The following is a 20383-nucleotide window of genomic DNA, read 5'->3' on the forward strand; positions in this document are numbered from 1 at the left end:
AGGCGCATTCTGTGAAGAATGACTTCGGTACCTCTGTTGCTTACTTCAGAGAGTGCCAGTGGTTCACAGCCTGTGGCGTCTGAGTACCAGCTGGCCGAGGGGGAGGTTCTCGTTTCCTCTCTGTGGAGCTGCCGTAGGAAGGTACGACCGACCAAGGCACACTTCTCCATAAGTAATTTTCGGCTCGGTTTTATCGTCATGGGATTTGGGGGCATACCCCTGCCAGCGACGGCTAGTCTGTCAGCAAGCTCGTTCCCTCTGATGCCGATGTGGCTTGGGACCCAGTTGATGATAATTCTTCTACCCTGAGCAAGAATTCTCTGTGCCATTGTGAGAATCGTGGTCAGTAGGTAGATGTTGTCTGTGGGTGAGCTGTGCTGAAGACAGTCAATGGCTGCCCTGGAGTCTGTGTGTATGACCACGTGTCCTTCCCTTAGGGACGCGTGGCCTAGGGCTCCCATGATTGCAACTGCCTCTGCCTGTAGCGAGGAGGCGTTGTCTGTTACCCTCATGGATCGCGTGGCATCCCTAGCTGCAAAGCCGGCGCCTGCAGTGTGGCTCAAGGGATCGACAGATCCATCCGTGTAGTATGTTCTACTACCCAGAGGAGTGATGGCTGCAATGACCCTGTGGGCTTCTGCCTTTAGGCTAGGCATGGGGTATAGGCTCTTTTTCATTGACAGGCTCATTATGTTGAACTCTATCAGGCTCAGTGCCCATGGCGGGGCTTCGGCAAAGTCGGGCTGGGGGGAGTCCATGCCCTTAGCAAGAAGCTGTTTTTTGAGCTGATGGCGTATCAACACCCTGGCTGTATGAGACAGCCAGCTCGTTGTCTTGTTCGAGGCATCTGACTAATTTTTGTCTTAGGCTAGTGTTCCTGGGAGCCTGGATGACCTTTGACAGGAATTGTGTTGCCGTTAGATCGATTCGTGAGTCCAGGGGGAGAAGGTTTGCCTCCATCAGGAGGTTGAGAACCTTCGTCCACCTCGGCGCACCCAGAATGATCCTGGCAGCTTCATTTTGTACTGTTTCGAATTTGTCTGTGTGCTTTTTCTTTGCAGCAATTAGAGCGACAGAGGCATAGTCCACAATGGGCCGGACAGCATGTACATAGAATGATCTTAGTACTTTGTGTCTGGCCCCTATGCGTCTCCCAGTCATTGCTCTCATGACGGACAGTCTTGCTTTGGTTCGGTCAACCATGTACTGGACCTCCTTATGGAAGGAGAGGGTCCTGGTCTATCCTTACCCCAAGGTATAGGTAGTCCTTGACCCATTCTAATTCCATTCCCTGGATTTTCAGTCTTGTGCCTCGAACTCTCTATCTCAAAGCCATGGCTTTGAATTTGGCAGCAGAGATCTTTAGTCCTGTCCTACAACACTCCTCTGACACGAGGTCCAGACAACGCTGGGCTTTATTCTGGCTGCGTGGTCCAGTGGAGGTGATAGTGAGATCGTCTGCATATGAGATGATCTGGCACCCCACTGGGAGGTTTATGTTGAGGATGCAGGACATTAAAGTGTTGAATAGGGCTGGACTGAGAACCCCACCCTGTGGCGTTCCATTTTCGAGCGGCATGTGCTGCGATAGGTGACCCTGGAATTTGACATTGGCAGTCCTGTTCCTGAAGTAGTCACCTATCCAAGCCAAGAGCTTTCCTCTGATTCCCTTCTGGATCAGGCTTTCCTGAATGGCAAGCGGACTTGCCAGTTCAAAAGCCTTCTCCAGGTCAAGGAATACCACCACAGCTGGGCCCTTGCTGATTGTGCTTAAGAGCGTGGCTATGCTGTGTGCTGTGCCCATGCCCCTTGTGAACCCGTGGAGGTATTCGTGCGGGGGTCCCGTTTTCCATTGAAGCCGGTTTAGTACCATCCTCTCAGCCGTCTTGGCCAGGCAGCTGAGCAGAGAGATGGGGCGGTACTTCCCCGGCTCCTTTGGTTTTGGGAACTATGGTAGCCCTCTTCCAACTCTGGGGTAGAGTGGAAGTTTCCCAGGACTTGTTGATGAGTTGCAAGAGTGCACGCTCACCTGCTAGTCCTAGGTGGGAGATAATGGGGTACGAGATCCCATCAGAGCCCGGGGCTGTGTTGGAACTGGTTTTATAGGCTTTCCTTAGTTCCCTCAGAGAAAAGATAACGTCTGAGTTATCGGGTTCGGCTGCCCTTTCTCTGATCTGAGCGTGTCTGTCTGGCTGTAGATGCTCTTGTCTTGCCCTCAGCTCGGCTGGCAGACTGTTGCTGCTCGTTCTCGCAGAGAACTCGTGCGCCAGTCTGTTAGCCTCTGCTTGGGGGTCGTGATGGGTGCACCTCGGGGCTGAGCGGCTGGTAGCTCGCTTGACCCGTTGCCACAGCTCTGAAAGGGTGGTTTGGTGGTCGAAGGACTCACACCATTCCAGCCACTTTTCCTGCCTGACTCTGTTGGCAGTTTCCTTGGCATCCGTGACAGCTTCCCTTAGGAGGGATAAGTTGTCAGGGGTTCTTTGCCTTCGGAATAGTTTTCGGCACATGTTCACCCTGTGGTTGACCTCCCTGATCTCGTCATTGAAGTACCAGGCGTCTTTGTGACTTCTGGACCCAGGCCGAGTTTTGGGTATGGTCTGTGAGGCTGCTTCATTAATGGCGTTTAGCAGGCTGGCTTCGAGCACTTCCACATTTTCGCTTTGTGGGGGATTGTTGCATCTCAGACAGAGGGCCAAGGCGTTTTGAAACGCCTGCCAGTTGGCCTTGTCTGTTTTCCATCTTGGATTCGGTCTTAGGATTTCGGCTGGGCCAGCATCCATGAGGGTAGTTATAGTGCCGTAATGGTCACTTGTGACGGTCTCATCGACACACCAGCCAATCCTCCCCACCAGAGTCGCAGTGGCCAGGGTGAGGTCTAGGACCCCTCCTCTGACGTGCGTTGGCTCTTGGGTGTTGAGGAGAGCGATCTCAGGGAATGTCTCTAGCACGTCGGCTATGTGATAGCCGGCCGCATCCGGTGCCCGGCAGGGAGCCAGGATTGGGTGGTGTGCATTGAAGTCTCCCCCTATGATCACTCGGTCGTGTGCAGCAGAAGCACAGACCTGACTGATGTCTAAGCTTCTACAGCATGGCCGGCTGTACACATTGTACAGTTTGAGGGGCTCCCCGGCCAGGTGAACCTCGACGGCAAGGGATTCAACATCGTCTCCACAGTGCGATGCATCGGCTATTGCGGAGTAGGGGATTGTTGCTCTCACAAGGGGGATCAAGCCTCTCTTGCCAGGTGTTCGTGGCAGTGTGAAGGCATGGTACCCTGAGAAGCGAACAGTGTCCACTGTTAATGTCTCCTGGAGCATGACAATGTCAATGTTCCTTGATCGCACTACTGCTTGGAGAAAAGCGTTCTTTGCAGAGAAGCTATTGATGTTCCACTGTAGGATGCTTAGATGGTGTGTCATGATGTTACTCAGTGATAGTTACATCAGAGACATCGTCGGAGTCTGACAACTCCATTGCGAGGTCCTCGCTGGTTGAGGGCTCCTCGTCTGTTGTCAGGCTATCCTTGGGTCCACTGGGGGGTGGAGAGCCTTTGGTAGCTCTGACTTTGGTTGGTTCGGCTTTTCTCTCATGCTTTTTCTTGGCTGGCCTTGCCTGGGCAAGGTCAGCGTGATCTGGCTCTGGCTGCACAGATTCAGCCTGTGAAGGCATGGCCTGGTTTGGAGTGGGGAGGGGAGTCTCGTCCTGGGGTGAGGGTGAGGCTGGTTTTTCTCTAGCCAGCTTTCTTCCCTTCAGGGCTGCGACAGTCTGGGTCATTGCCGTCATGGCGACAGAAACTGCCTTCTCGGCCTCCTCACTCGACCTCCCCAGGGCTGTTGCTACTGCTGTGACAACAGCAGTTAACAGGAGAGTCATATCGTCCTCGTCAAAGAGGAGATGATCATCTGTTGGGGAGGTTTTTGTGGTGCTCTTAGAAACTTTTTTCTTTAGTTTCTTTTTCTGCACCTTTGGCATTGTCGGAAACTCCTTTTTGTTGGAGACATCCGGTGTCGGCTGGGGGGCGGCTTCCTTCCTCTTTGGAGGTCAGGGGGCCTTTTCGCTTTTGTTCCTTCCCCAGACATGGGTGCCCGGTGGGGCAGGAACAAAGTCTGATCGGTTTTGAGCAACCTCTTGTCGCCTGAGGGCCGCCTTTTTCCTGACAGAGCAAGTCAGGCTCCAGGCATGATGCTTCTTGGCACAGTTGGGACATTTGGCTGTTGTGTCCCTCTTTTCCTCTTTGTATGCCTTGAGGCATACCTCTGTATTGTGTGCCTTGCTACAGACACCACATTTAGGCTTGGCTGTACAGTTAGCCTTGTGGTGACCGTATTTCTGGCACTTGAAACACCGAAGTGGTTCTGGCACATACGTTCGAAGGTTGTAGGTGCCCCAGTTACTCAGATCAAGGGTAGTGGTTGGGGCACCTTTCATGGTCACCAGGACTTGCCTGGTTGGGGTCTTCCCCTTCGACATTCGGGAAGCCTGCACGACCTGTGGGTGTGAAGCGATCAGCTCCACATCGTACGCGACTGAGAAGCCAAGTAGCACCATATTGGTTCTCTTTTCCTCGGGACTTAGTGGGGAAAGACTCACTTTTCTCCCATCAGTTAGCTCCTTCGTTTCCCGGAGGAAATTTAAGGTAGCTTGAAATAGAAATAGAACAAGGTTAAATCATAACAATGGGTTGGATTTCCCGAGTGGATTCTGTGAGCATTAGTAAAATCAATGATCAAGCAGGTGACGTGGAAGGTCGTAGGGATAAAAAGGAAAAATATTCAAAGTTATCATAAAACGAGTGTGTGAGATAAGTAAGCTATCATATCTTACAAAATAAACATCAAAGTCATTTTAAAAGGTTTGAAGCTGTCAGTGTCTCTTATACTATGTAGTAGCATGTTCCATTTCCATTTGTCATGCCCCTGTATAGGTATTCAAGCTCTTGACAAAAAGGGAATTTAATTGGCGTGTCTGGAGAGACTAAATCAAAAATGAGGTGAAGGCGACGAAGGTAAGTAATGGTCTTGTAAGCGTTTCAAACCGGATATAGTGATTGTTTATATCTCGATTGCATAGTCTTCATAACTTATATAGCCTTTATTTGACTAAACACTGCCGTTTTATATATTTAATACACCGGAAAATGTAGATATTCAGTGTTTTCTTTGCCTTCTTTACTTAACTGTTGTGATTTAAACATATTGCAAGTGCTAACAATGTTGACAGACGACACACCCAATATGGAGTGGGTGGCTGCTTATTTTCATGATCGAGCTTTACAGCGTGAAAGACATTACAGGAACCCCTTTGCATGTTAATGATAACCAGTTACTGCGGTACTACGGATTTCCAAGACATGACATTTTGAGGCTCTGTGAGGTGTTGGACCCATACTCAAGAAGAACAAGGTTACATACATACTACCACATCCTGGAAGTAGTGATTCTACTTCTCCATTTTTTTATATTTTTTTTGTATGAATAATTTTATACTTAAATTATTTTTATTGATGGAACTCTTATCAATGCACATTAAAATTGAATAAGTAGTAGTTTGAATATGCAAGAAGAAATAACTGTTATTCAAGATCTAGGGTAATTATAATAAAGCATTAAAGAGTAAAACTTTATTTCAGACTGTGATTATAAAACTATAAGACTGGTAAGAAAAATACCATAATGATACATCACAAAAATAATATGAAAGTATCTACACATACATACAAAGCAATACTGCTTAAAGTACAAAATGTAAGTTACATATTTTTGTCATGGTGCTTTATGACCACAAGACAGACCACAACCAAAGTTGGGTTGCCTTAGAAGTGAAATAAACAAAAATCTTTGGAAGCAAGTAATTTCAGGCATATAAATATACAAATAAAGAAATATAACATTTTTAAAATACGAGTAAAGCTATCCCTCAAAGCTTAATTACTATGTTAACAATAAATATTAGAATAGCAATAAGTATATATTTGCTTTCTTCCTCAGCCTACAACATCAAAACCAGAAAAATAAATTAAACTTACATACAGCTCTGTCTTCGTATCAACAAATAAAATCAATCTTAATTGACAGCACCAGAACTATCATATACTTTATTATTGCCATGTGTAAACAACAAAAATTTGTTACTTTCTTAACCTAAAAGGAAAATATATATCCTATGCAGAAACCAAACAGTGCACCTGTCAGAATTTTGAAAAAAATGAAAATCATTTTTTTCCTAAAAAAAATAATAAAATCCTGAATTCCCCCCTATAAAAATATGATTCTTCCAAACTGGATAAAATGATCTTAACCTATATCATAAAAACCAAAATACAATTTTCACAACCTCAGTGCAAACATTAATGCGAACAAAAAATAAATAATATATAATGGATTTTTGCCTTAGTCTGTACTGAAGAAATAAAGGAACTCCGAAATAAAGACTTATTTTAGACTTAGTCTCTTAAGCAATAACTTAACATTATGACTTTGTTAAATGCACAAATGCCTATCACAAATTAATGTCAACTGTGTACTATAAATGGGTAGATTAAGACTAGAATTGAATGGGAGAAAAACTAAAATATTTCAACATTTGATAAAAATAAGAACTTATGCCTTATCTTTTATAACACCAGCAATTGTTTGTAATGCTGATGCAATGTCTTTTACTGAGCTTACAAGCTGTTTCAAGGGAATTTTTATATTTGCTTGTATCTGAAGCATGTCAGGCAAAATTCTCCTTTCTTCTGATCTTCTGCTATGACCATGCACTACCTCATGTCTGCTACCTCCATCCTGAGCGTCAGTGTCTTCTATTAAAAAAGGAGGTAATTCTGAGGAGTAAGTGTGGTCCATTGACACAATGGGTATTGTCATTTCTTGCTCCTCTGGAGTGCCCTCATCCAATGTTACAACGACGTTCGAGTCTGTTATGACCTGAGATGCTATCCCAGATGGCCCAGGAGTTGGTTCTGCAACATCTAAAAAATGCAAATCTATATTTTAATTTTTATAATATACATTTCTTGAGTCTGATACTCCTAAACCGACATATATCAGCATACAAATCATTTTACTTTTCTTGTATTTAGAATGTGTTGCTTAATATTAAAAAAAAGAGTCAAATATTACAAAATTTCAAACTATAAGCACATCACAAAAAGGGAATAGATTATGTGTCCCCCCTCTTGATTTAAAACATGTTAACTCACCATCAACTTCTGTCTCATTTTCATAAACCCCTAGTAAACCAGTAATATCAACAGGCTCAGTCAGTGTCACAATAGTTTCTTCAAGAGGAGTGTAGTTTGTGAGAACTGCTGGGCCACCACCTGGAAACCAAGAACAAAAGGTTAACAAATTAAATAACATATAGGAATTTTGAACTTATCACAAGCCTTTTACTTGATAATGAACTGACACTGATATTTTTTTTCTGATTTTGTTAACATTCTCACATCCCTTGTTTTCATTATGGGCAATAAATTTAATGCAGACAATTACCTGTAATATAAGCTGGATTCTAAAATGTATTTTAAATTTAATAATCCTATAAAACAACTGAGCCTTCATGATATTAAATAGTAAAATTGCCTGAGTGACCAATGTTAAATCCAATATTATAATTGTGTTATGATGTGATCAGAATTATTGAGCTGATATTTATTTATGTATGATTCGCAACTTGATGAGTCAAGTTTGCTATTTTTAATTAAGTCAAAAAATAAATATCTATTAGAATACATTTATGAAGTTGATTTAAGAAATGACTATTCCTATGTATTAAAAACTAATAATAATAATGCAAAACGAATAAGATCCGACATGTAATACTGCTATTATTTACTCGAGTCATATTTATTTTATTTACTTCAAAAAATCCATCCATTAGACTACATTTGTGAAGGATGATCATATGGTGAAAATTGTTCTTATAATTGTAGATGTTTCAGGAAATAAGTTATTTTTAAAATCAATACACTCTCAGAAACTAAATAATACCAAACAATTAAGATTATACATTTAATATTACCATTCTTCATGCTATATTGTTGGCCTTTGTTTAATGAAATTTCTAGATTTTTTCATACAAGGGAACTGATACATAGGCAATTACTAAGATATTTCTACATTCTATTTTCTTTATGACAATATGCTCTATCTCCATATTGTGTTATGCATCAGTGAGTGTACTATCATTTTGCACTTGATATTACCACTACATTACTTTGAGTTACTATGTCATGGATATTAAAAAAATGGTAAATGTTAAGTTTCAACCAGCCTCCGACTTTCGAAACCATTTTTTTTGGAGTGTAATCTCCCCTCGTAGTTTAACGCTGTTGTGCTGTTGCTTTCCGTCGCATTTGACTCGTTGATGAGTAGCGGAACTTGTATTCCCCGACGGCAAAGTTGATAAAATGTGTAAGATTCGGTTTCGCACTGTATTAAGGGGGGGGGGGATTAGCATGATTTACACACAGAAAAACAGAAGAAAAACACTAAATTAACTTAAAATCGGGTTTGCTGAAACTCTACGGGGACAGTGGCCATGTTTCACCTATGCAATTACGGTGCTGTGGGAGCGACTGAAGCCACTTAAGACACTTGTCGGCAAAGACCATGGTATTAATGTCAATATTGCGAGAATCTTTTACTTGTCATACATAAGGTCGGTCATAGATTACCATGCGTTGCACCTAGTATTGTTCAAGGAATCAGAGTTGACTAGTCTAGAAAGTGTCCAAAATGAAGCCATGAGGATCATTCTTGGTGCCCCTAGAACAACAAGGATTGTGAATATGAGAACAGAACTTAATTTGCCTTCTGTTTATGAAAGAATATTATACATAAATACCACATTTAGTGTCAAATCAATTAGAGAACCCCTCCATGGTACAGAGTTCCAAAGACAACTAAAACACAGAATAGAAGAGCTAACTTTGAATAACAACACCGATTCATACTCAAATTCATGGTTACAAGTGACGTGTAAACACTTAGCTCAGCTGAACATTCCCATAACTAAGACCCTACATGGACGTTCTGTACCACTGTGGAAAATGTCGGACCTAAGTGTATATTATACGACTGCCCCCCAAAAAGACAGTGCCCCCCCTGCTATACTTAAACAGTATGCACTTGCAAGTATAAATGAGCATCTAGACACTCTTTCCAATGTATATGAATGCTACACTGACGGATCCTTGCAGTCTGGGTGCAGAGCAGGATGCGCTTTTGTTGTATATAAAAACAATATTTTGCAGCACCAGGATTGTAGGAGGGTTCATGACTGGGCTAGCACAATGCAAACCGAGTTGGCAGGAATACTCATGGCCACCGAATTTCTATTGAAACAAGGCTCAGGGTTCATTTTCTGCGATTCACAGAGTGCTCTCCAGGCTCTGAACACTCTAGACAAAGGTGCGGGAAATATTGCAAATGACATCAGGATAAACGTGTATCGTGCAAAAGAACGAGGCCATAATATACGTTTTGTGTGGATTCCATCGCATGTTGGAATCCCTAGGCATGATCATGCTGATCGCCTAGCAAAGTCAGCATGTGACAAACAAAGTGTGGACATAGATCTTGGGATACCTCTTTCTAGGATTTTCTACATCATTAAAGCTTCCTTCAGAGAGGACTTGACTGAGTTGATTAATTCTCAGCGTCCTGAAAGCTGTAGCATAAAGCACTATGACCGGTTTAGGCAAGATTCCTTCATCTATGGTTTATATAAAACAAGAACAAGACAGTGTGATGTTGTGACTGCAAGAATCAGGCTTGGGTATAGATTGTATTGGCAGGTAAGTACAGTTTGTAATGTCGAAGAAACTAAGTGTAAACTGTGTAATGAAGAATATAAGCGAACACTTGTACATTATATCTCAGAGTGCCATGTGATACAGCCTTTCAGGCCACCTAGCATGAGGTACGGAGAACTATGTAACTACTTCATATCATCTGATGCCCTAGAAGATATACTTATGTTGTATCCTAAATTTGGAATGTAGTATCACATAACCGAATATAAAATGTATTAGTGCTTTCCCACGCCCAAGCTATATGCCGGCGTGGCAGATGAGTGGATAAAGGACTGTGCAATTGTTCCTTTCCTTAAACTGATATAAGTACTCATAGCAATGTTATAGGCTAAAATTCAAATGTAACACTATGTAATGTTATGACCATGCATTAAATGTACCACAGCTTGCCCACGCCTGTGCAGTTAGCCAGGGTGGTAAATAAAGGACTAAACTAAAAAAAGCAATTACGGTCTTTGCCGACAAGTGTCTTAAGTTGCTTCAGCCGCTCCCACAGCATTTTCTTCAGGTTTCTAATGAACTCTGAATCATTAACAATCACCCCAAGGTATTTGTATTGATGGCAGAGATCTAGCTCAACGTCATTTATATGAAACCTTGGCAGAGGGATTGTCTGTGGGTTAAGTGCCTTTGTTTTTTTCAGATGAAATTATCAAGCCACACTCAGTAGCCCTTGCAGAAAGTATATCAAGGATCTCTTGCATTCTCTCCTCGGATGAGGATTTAATACAAATGTCATCGGCATAGCAAATAATGGAGTCATTGCCTGCAAGTGGTATATCGGCCAGTAATCTATGCATTAGGATATTAAATAGCATGGGACTAAGTACGCCTCCCTGAGGTGTGCCGAGTTCAAATACTTTTGTATGAGTACTCTTAATGCCCCTGAAGAGAACCTGAGCCGATCGATTCGACAGATACATTTGAATCCATGTTAACAGTTTTACCAAAGCTAGCTAGTTGCTCAAGGATAATTTCCCTGTTTGCAATATCGAAAGCAGATTTAAAATCAAGAAATTCGGTTTGCATGCCTGGGTTTGAGTTTGTTAAGTACTCTGCAAAACAGTGCTGACTGCTACGCCCTGGGAGAAATCCATACAGTCTGGGGGATAACTTCGCATTTATGCGATACATGAGCCTGTTCAGAATTATTCTCTCAAGTACTTTGCACAGACAGGAGGTCAAGGAAATGGGTCTGTATTTATCAGTATTGGGTTTGGGTATAGGAATGATTAAGCTTTTAGTCCAGGAGCTTGGGAGGATTCCTTGTGATAGGCTGAGTCTATACAGATGTAAAAGTTGGTTGCCTGGTACCTGAGCTATGTGGCGAAGGACGCTGTAAGTAATGCCGTCCTCGCCAGGGGCGGTTGCCTTACCTTTCAGAGGGGCATTGCTCAGTTCCCACTCGGTTATATTGACCCCTCCGACAAAGTCGGAGTGGTCAATAGCAACACATGCTATTGCTATATTGAAATTTCTATCTATTTTCGACTTGTTGAGCTGATTTTTTATCCCTTGTGGAAGTGAGTGTACTTGAGAATTTCCTGCCCACTGCTCTAGCAGCATATTAGCCTGTTCCTGTGGACTGTGGAACTGCGGTGTTGTGAGGGCTTTACCTGTCAGTCTTTTAATTTTTCTCCATACGTCAGCTATAGAAGTTTGACTATTGATACTTTGCAGGAATTGTTCCCAGTATTTACTACGTGAGGATCATTCTTGGTGCCCCTAGAACAACAAGGATTGTGAATATGAGAACAGAACTTAATTTGCCTTCTGTTTATGAAAGAATATTATACATAAATACCACATTTAGTGTCAAATCAATTAGAGAACCCCTCCATTGTACAGAGTTCCAAAGCCAACTAAAACACAGAATAGAAGAGCTAACTTTGAATAACAACAACGATTCATACTCAAATCCATGGTTACAAGTGACGTGTAAACACTTAGCTCAGCTGAACATACCCATAACTAAGACCCTACATGGACGTTCTGTACCACCGTGGAAAATGTCGGACCTAAGTGTATATTATACGACTGCCCCCAAAAAAGACAGTGTCCCCCCTGCTATACTTAAACAGTATGCACTTGCAAGTATAAATGAGCATCTAGACACTCTTTCCAATGCATATGAATGCTACACTGACGGATCCTTGCAGTCTGGGAGCAGAGCAGGATGCGCTTTTGTTGTATATAAAAACAATATTTTGCAGCACCAGGATTGTAGGAGGGTTCATGACTGGGCTAGCACTATGCAAACCGAGTTGGCAGGAATACTCATGGCCACCGAATTTCTATTGAAACAAGGCTCAGGGTTCATTTTCTGCGATTCACAGAGTTCTCTCCAGGCTCTGAACACTCTAGACAAAGATGCGGGAAATATTGCAAATTACATCAGGATACACGTGTATCGTGCAAAAGAACGAGGCCATACTATACGTTTTGTGTGGATTCCATCGCATGTTGGAATCCCTAGGCATGATCATGCTGATCGCCTAGCAAAGTCAGCATGTGACAAACAAAGTGTGGACATAGATCTTGGGATACCTCTTTCTAGGATTTTCTACATCATTAAAGCTTCCTTCAGAGAGGACTTGACTGAGTTGATTAATTCTCAACGCCCTGAAAGCTGTAGCATAAAGCACTATGACCGGTTTAGGCAAGATTCCTTCATCTATGGTTTATTTAAAACAAGAACAAGACAGTGTGATGTTGTGACTGTAAGAATAAGGCTTCTTTTCCCTAAACTGATAAAGTACTCATAGCAATGTTATAGGCTAAAATTCAAATGTAACACTATGTAATGTTATGACCATGCATTAAATGTACCACAGCTTGCCCACGCCTGTGCAGTTAGCCAGGGTGGTAAATAAAGGACTAAACTAAACAATTACGGTATACAATTCGGCGGTTAAATCCGGGATTAATTTTTGCCTGATTGACGGACAATACAAATGAATCAAACCATGTTTGGGCACAATCAACTTTTTAATATGAAAATGCGTTTCGAAAGTTTCCAGATGACCGTTTCAAATTCATACACAAGCTTCATTAATAGTTCCTCAAATAACAACGGTATTTAGATTGACAAACAAAAAAAAAAGCGCTACTGACAGTTACGTGTCGCGCACGGAGACCGTGCCGCAACGGCACACGCAGTCTCCGTGAATTTAATTCTCAAACAAAAAACTTAAACACATTTTTGTAACAGACCTTGCAAACTTTAGTGTTGATTGTCGTCAAATATGGTAACCGTTCAATACTTATACTTGTCTTAAAATGTAAGATGGAACTTATTGACCTTTGCCTGAGCCGAAAATACTTCGTAGGCCGTGGCGAGGCTTCAGGCCGCGCAGCAAACCCTTATTGCTCGTCCCGCGGAAATATGGAAGCTTTAGCCTGATTTGGTCGGGCGCGGCGACGACATCCATTCAACTGCGGTCGGTTGCAAAAGCCAAATCGGAAATAATTTGTATTGATAATGCATGTATTATTATCCTATTAAAAGTATGTATTTTTATTACATTAATTATTCGGTTACTTCAGAACAAGAACTCCAATCTACGCTAGTTGGCTTAGAAATACTAATACATTTAATAATGTGTGCGTGATTCCAATGTTTTTTGTAGCCAATGATTCACAAACAAAATAACTTTAAAAGGTTCCAAATGTGTCCCCTGCAGAAACGTGCCCTTTGCAATCGCTGGTCGAGAAAACGCAACTTTTACTCCGTTTTGTCTTTGCTATTTTTTCCATCTGCCACAATACCACGTATGTCGATCTTCACGATATTTGCAAGGTAAATCGCAATGCGGGCAACTTACCGCTCTTGGCAAAACACCGTGTGCTCTCAGGAACTCTATAGCGTTATCATTTTTTTCAAAATAATCATATATAACTCTATAGTAATGCGTGTCACAACCTACGCACCTGAGATCCATTTTGAGCAAAGATTTGGTATATTTTCTTTCCTTGCCTTGTGATTGGTTTATAGCATTTCTTGTAATGCTATTGGCTCTCGTGACAAATGTCTTGTATTGTCAGACATTATAATGTAGAAAGAAAATTACCTTCATGTGAGTTTATGCGGATTTTTTCTAGTTACGAAATGAAAGTATTACAATAAATGAACCAAAATAAAACGGTATCATTGTTTTGTCTACAAACAGTAGGTAAGGATATCGGATGGCTATTTTTAAAATATTGAGATTTGGGGCTCTGTGACACTTGCGTGTCAAATAACTTCGTTATTTCTGATTTGCGACGGAAGTTCATAGAAGATAAGTTTCTTAGATTTATTTGCTCTATCACATACATATATTCTTTTCCGGTTTAAAGACGGCTAGTCAGAACTTTACCTATACCAAAAAAATATCCATGACATGATATAGATAATAAAAAAAAAAAAAAAAAAAATGGTACTTACTCCTACTTCAACTATTCTGTTATTATATGACATGTACTGTTTTTCCTTTACTCTGACTATAAAGGATAAGTTTCAAGCACTTGTGACTAATTTCAATAACTCATGTTGACGGTATCCAAAGAATGTACAGAACAAAATTTACTTTAGAAATCTTACCTTTCCTCCCACGTGTTTTTCCTCTTGTGCTGCCTTTTTTTTCAAGCTGCTCTTAGGTCTGTGAACTTCCTACGCCCTACATTCACATTCCTCGTTACGCGAGCGACAAGACTCACTTCCTTAGTCACACTCTCCTAGGCGTTCTTTTCCACTTGTGCGGTTATTCTGTTATCTAATTTACCCAGAACCACATTCTTCTTCGTTGCCACAGCTTCTATTAAAGCCAACATCTCTTCGTCTGAGAAATTTGGTCTTCTTTTCTTTTGAGTTGGACCTTCCATGGCGTTGTTTACCTTTGGCTTCTCATTGGCTGTTACGTTTACGAGGCTTACTGCTGATTGGTCAATCAGCTACCGATGTGCCCTCTCTTGGCAGCCTAGGGAATTAACTTACGATGTTGACATTAGCCTTACAATGTGCTTACAACATTGTAAATTTTTTTTTGAGTATGGGTCACTTATAATATAGTAAGGAGTTCGTAAGGTACAATGTGGTAAGGCGGTTACAACGTCCTCGACCTTGTAACTAACGGGTTGTTTTGAATATCCGGCCCCCTGCACCGCTTGAAGGACTCCCACAGAGGAATTGAGTCCGTCTGAATCGACCAGAGACTGCATTGGTGAACCCACAGACACACTCTTCCTCCCACAGTTTGTCCAAGTGAAACACCCTAGAGTAGCAATTGGATGGACGAGGAGTTTTGAAGTGGACCCGCAGGGTAGCCACTACCAGCCTAAGGTCAGTGCCACAGAGCTCGGCACTCAAGTAAACCCTGCAATTTTGTAGGATACTCCATCGAGCGCTGATAAGAATGTGCTCAATCTCCTCGGCCACAGTCCCCGTATAGCTTTACCATATCCAGCGATGCGGGTTGGAGCGCTGATACCAGGGGCCAGAAATCCTCAATCTCTGGGACCTAGGAAAGTCCCAGACATCTCGTAGCCAGCTATATATATACAATATCACACACACACACACACACACACATATATATATTTATCTATATATGTAACACATACACACACGGATGAGACCTAATGAAGGTGATCACCCCTGCCTTGGACCTTAGTCTCCGCCTTAAATTATTTTGCATAGTCTTTTTTTCTCTTCTCCATCCCCTTCTTCTGCCCACTGATCCTGATCATTAACTCATTAATACTCATTTGTCATCAAGAATTTACCATAGTCCTATATGACCTTTGATGTCTTGCAAATTTATTTGTTTTAACCCTTACCTAATTACATATAGCACGATTACAGAGACGCTGTTTCGGTTAATGACAAACTAGTCTAACAAGCAACACTCGCTTTGTACATCTGCTCGGATCCCAGACATGAAAACTACCGTATGTAAGCGCCAATTCATGAGCTCAGATTATTTGTGTTAACTCAAGGTGACTGATACCACTGCGTATAACTAACTCGCTCCACGATTTATTGGAATGCGGTCAAACCTGTAATCAATAAATAATCAATAAAATATAAATTATAAATCAATACAATAATAATGAAATAATAATCATAGTTACTGTTACAATTCAACTTAGATTCACTAATGAGATTATATCAGTACTTATAATATTATAACTATAGAAAGAATACATTTTACTGGTTGCTAAGAATATCACTATATCCTACTGCTTAAGGTAAACAACAACATATATGGACACTAGTCTATATCTATACATGAATGTGTATGATACATACGCATAGCGGGAACAGTCAAGGCCTTTAACAGAAGTCCTCAGATCGGTCCTTATGTACGTGTTGTCGATCCAGTATTCACTCTCAAACTGCTCTATAAACCTGTGATGGCCCCCTTTCGTGAGTTAACCTTCCTTCCATATATACGTCAACACTAGGGACAAGGCCTAATTCAGCACATATACAAATGGAGGAGCACGGCTATGGCATTATCCTTATCGCAACCCATGAGGAAAACGTCAACCAAGTCCTCGAGGGGATGATATACGTGTGATGCTGATGCCAGCAGCTACGCCATGCCGATGGTGATGGCAGTGGCTACAGAGGTTACACACGTGATGTTGATTCCAGCAGCTACGCCATGCCGATGTTGATAACAACGGCTACACCGTATGATGGAATATTTCACTTCCTTGTGCATAGTAATAGCACAACTGCATGCCCAGTGACGTCAGTCCTGGGATGTGGTGATGTGACTCTCTCTTCCCTCTAGCAAATCCTCGTTGACTGAATCTGTGTTGGTTTGTTGAGTGGGCGTTCAGTCTCAACTGTTCTTATTCTCTATTTGTTCGTTATAACTTTTACTTGTTATAACTTGCCCTTATCTCAACTAATCTGCCGAGCTTGAACGAGGATATTTCACAGGGACGTAGATAAGAGACAAGAGCTTCTTCTTTGAAGAGAATTTAAAATGTTAAGCGAGGCTGAATGGACTGTCTATAAACGCGCATGTCCGTGTGCATACTAAGTGTTTATTCAGTATTTGTATAGATATTAAGATGATGCAATCATTGTGATACTAAATCGGGAGTTGATCATTGCATAGGACAAAGAGTAATACAAAATTGCAGATTTCAGAAACCTGTCAAACAACTTGATTAGCGAAGCGAAGACACTGTAAAGGGTATATAATAATGCCTTAAACATATGGTTTAGTGAAACGGACGGTTGGCTTAACCTCTTTTATTGAGAAGCGTAAGCAACACAGATATTCACACGGATACAAGTCTTCGTAAGTCTAAGTGCTGGGTCTGCCCGCAGGGGAGGGGGGGGGGGGCGCGTGGCTGGAGCCAGCCTGACCCGCAGCGGTCGCCAGGACTCTCTGAAAGGACTGAGACTGACTTGGGTCATCCTGAGCCCTAAGTACTGGTGTGGGGGCGTGGGGCACATTGGGGCGCCTGCGGTGAAGCCACACGTATACGTGCTTTTGTACGCCACGTGGAAGCTATTTATACATACTTATATTGCTCGACTACCTACTCACGCCTTGCCCTCGAGGCGTCTGATATTTGCCTCAAGGGTGACCCAACCTGGCTGGTTCTTGTCTTGTAAACACTTCGTTCTTGCGTGTAATGTCCCTGATGCATCTTCGTGGCTGCTCGTCCCTGTCATCGTCTTCATCTTGGTCCCTGGTAAATCCGTTCGTCCTCGACATCCACATGCCCTTGAAGGTCTCGCACAGGTCCTCCTTGACTTCGGATTCGTCCTCGTAGTCCTCGACCAGGCCTAACTCGGCGGCTTACTCGCCCAATGCACGTTCCTGCAGATCTCATCCAGGTCCTTCCGACGTCCTCGTTGTCCTCGTCAGGATCACGGGCGTCCGGCAGGAAGTGTCCTCTTCGAGCTCCTGAAGGTTGAGTGGATCTTCGGCGTCCAGGCAAGTTCACAGCATTATGGGTCGACTGGTACCTGCTCTGGCGAGTTCCTGGTCCTTCACTGGATCGACGGGCGTAATTATCCTAGTCTTTCTCGGTATCTGGCGATCTCCCGGTGACGTTTTCCACAGCGCCCGAAGGTGACTGTTTCTGCAGCAGGGACTCCTTCGGTACTATGACAGATATCGTGAACAAGATTATACACATAAGGGCCAAGATAGTAAGAGAAAAGAAAAACAACAGAGAAGAGGGGATGTTAAGCGCCACTAGCCGATTTTTTTTTAATAATTTGCAGTTTTTATGGTTGAATGTTCGTTATTTTCGTCTTCTACTTTTTTTTTTTTGTGTTTTACTTTCACAAGTTAAGGAAAAAAAAAAATAGGAGAGAGAGACGGTAACAGCGGTCCGCATAGACCTAGCTTGAACTGCTAACCGTCTCTGATAGACAGGAGGGTAAATAAGGGAAATGACAATGGCATCCCCAAGGAATTACTTGAACCAATTGTCGTAACACAGAGAAGAAGAAATGTATGTCACAAGTCACACATCACGACTTGACAAACTCGCGGGAGTGCGTGAGAGTGTGTGTGTGTGTGTGTGTGTGTATGTGAGTGTGAGTGACAATGAGAGTGAAAGTGACCTCACACAGACCGGACATGGGTGCCAAACATGGAAATTAACGTTCATTTTACACAAATGCAATAAACTAGCTATAGAAGTAATACAAAATTATTTCAAATACTACATTGAATTTAACATTTAATGATATGCGACAGAATGACGCACTAATGAATGGTGACGGGGGAAAAAATTCTGCCGAGGTAACATGTCAAGCTGCGCATACAGACTTCAATTGACGGGGGGGGGGGGCTCTATACCCTAATTTGCCGTACTTTATGAAGCGAAATGAGCTGGGAAAATATTAATAACCCACTCTATCTGCGAGTCTGTGATGGGCGCTCATGCAATGCCCTACGGGTATTTATCATGAATCACAAATCGATGGGATTTACCCCAAACATGGCAGCGACGTCAAGGGGGTGAGCGGGATGTGATTAATAAGAGAATCTCAATTCTAGCTTAAACCCTAGTCCTACATTATTTAACGGACCTAACCGCGGGTCACACCGGTTCAAAAAAATGCCGAACGAACGTGTCGGAGCGCCGATCTTTAGGCATATACGCAACCCCAAGTAATCAGGCATTCTGACACTATGATAAGGGGAAGATCCCTGGCGCTATATAATAATGTAAGTAATTCGCGTTACAAGCTCTGCTCTAGCGCCGATAGAACGTGTCACCAATGAACATGCAACGGATGCTATGCGTTATCCTATAATGTAACAATATCGAAAACAATATACAGGTAATGCCAGCGGTTCTCACATTCATTTCACGTGTCAATCACTCAAAGTGAAAGTGGGGTCAGGTCACACTGCTGTCCCAAGCAGATGTGACTGAAATGTTTCACTTCGGAGGTCAGGTCAAGACGGGATATGGGTAGTGAGAAAGAAAAATGATATGATGTTCATGAAAACAGTAAAATCATGAACGCGCTAAATTCGTTGCAATTGAAACAATATACTCTCTAATCACGAGAAAAATTAAACAAATACGTAATAAATGAACGATATTCCTGTTGTTTGAACCCATACCGTTGATCACACAGTAATGTGATATGAGGTCAGCAGTGGAGAGCGCCCATTGCCGTCAATTAGCACTTTAACCTAACAAAACCGGCGTGAGCGTAACTGCACATACAGCTTAACACATCTATGGGGAAGATAAAAGAAAGGAAAAATGGCCAAAATATGTACTCACAACAGGTTCTGAAGACTTTTGCGTGTATGGAAGCGATTTGGTTCGAGCGGTAACCAGGTTTCGGAGACTGTGAGTCCATTGTTGTGTGCCAAAAGGACACAACTACCACCCTGCCACCACTTATGTAAAGGCTCTTAAAACCTTAAACAGTGATTAACAGGAGTGATAGCCAACGTTAGCACAGCTCACAACCAGGATTCGGACCAACACACACGGGATACAAGTCTTCGTAAGTCTTAGTGCTGGGTCTGCCCGCAGAAGGGGGCGGGAGCCAGTCTGACCCGCAGCGGTAGGCAAGACTCTCTGAAAGGACTGAGACTGACCTGGGTCATCCTGAGCCCTAAGTACTGGTGTGGGGGCGTGGGGCACGTTGGGGCGCCTGCGGTGAAGCCACGCGTATACGTGCTTTTGTACGCCACGTGGAAGCTATTTATACATACTTATAGACACTATAAGCATAAAATGCATTGTTAACGTTGACAATGTGTAGCATGTTTGTTTGTTTGTGTGTGTGTGTGTGTGTGCGTGTGCGTGTGTGTGTGCGTGTGGGTGTGCGTGTGTGTGTGCGTGTGCGTGTGCGTGTGTGTGTGTGTGTGCATGTGTGTGTGTGACCTTGAGGGAAAGGCACATACTTATCATATCGTGATGTCTAATTCATGACGTCTAGTAAAATGTCGCACGATGTTTTACAGCCTATTCCCCTGGCTTATCATGTAATCCAATAAATATAAGAACAGATTCAGAGAAAACTTTGCAGAGGAACTACCCAAGAGATAAGAGTCTTATCTCTCCAGGTCAGATCTG

The 20383-nt window shown here is 42.6% G+C and overlaps 1 protein-coding gene across 2 annotated transcripts; it reads right to left on the minus strand.

The window, feature by feature from the left end:
* Positions 1-5640: 5640 nt before the first annotated feature.
* LOC125047220 lies at positions 5641-15367 on the minus strand. Of its 2 annotated transcripts, XR_007116709.1 has the most exons (3): positions 14400-15367; positions 7202-7321; positions 5641-6970 (listed from the first exon to the last, which is right to left on the minus strand). XR_007116709.1 is itself a non-coding variant. In XM_047645414.1 (2 exons), the coding sequence occupies exons 1-2, from the start codon at positions 7359-7361 to the stop codon at positions 6600-6602; spliced, it is 531 nt and encodes a 176-aa protein (XP_047501370.1). In that variant the 5' UTR covers positions 7362-8329; the 3' UTR covers positions 5641-6599. The 2 variants fall into 2 exon arrangements, 1 of the variants encoding a protein (XP_047501370.1); XM_047645414.1 differs by lacking the exon at positions 14400-15367 and having other exon boundaries at positions 7202-8329.
* Between the last annotated feature and the right edge of the window lie 5016 nt (positions 15368-20383).

Source organism: Penaeus chinensis, chromosome 40 (genome assembly GCF_019202785.1).
Source record: "Penaeus chinensis breed Huanghai No. 1 chromosome 40, ASM1920278v2, whole genome shotgun sequence".
NCBI classification, from domain to species: domain Eukaryota; kingdom Metazoa; phylum Arthropoda; class Malacostraca; order Decapoda; family Penaeidae; genus Penaeus; species Penaeus chinensis.

Coding starts and splice junctions, on each gene's coding strand:
- LOC125047220 (XM_047645414.1), bottom strand. CDS start 7,361: ATGTTATTTAATTTGTTAACCTTTTGTTCTTGGTTTCCAGGTGGTGGC. Junction 6,971..7,201: donor AAATGAGACAGAAGTTGATG/GTGAGTTAACAT, acceptor TGCATTTTTTAG/ATGTTGCAGAACCAACTCCT.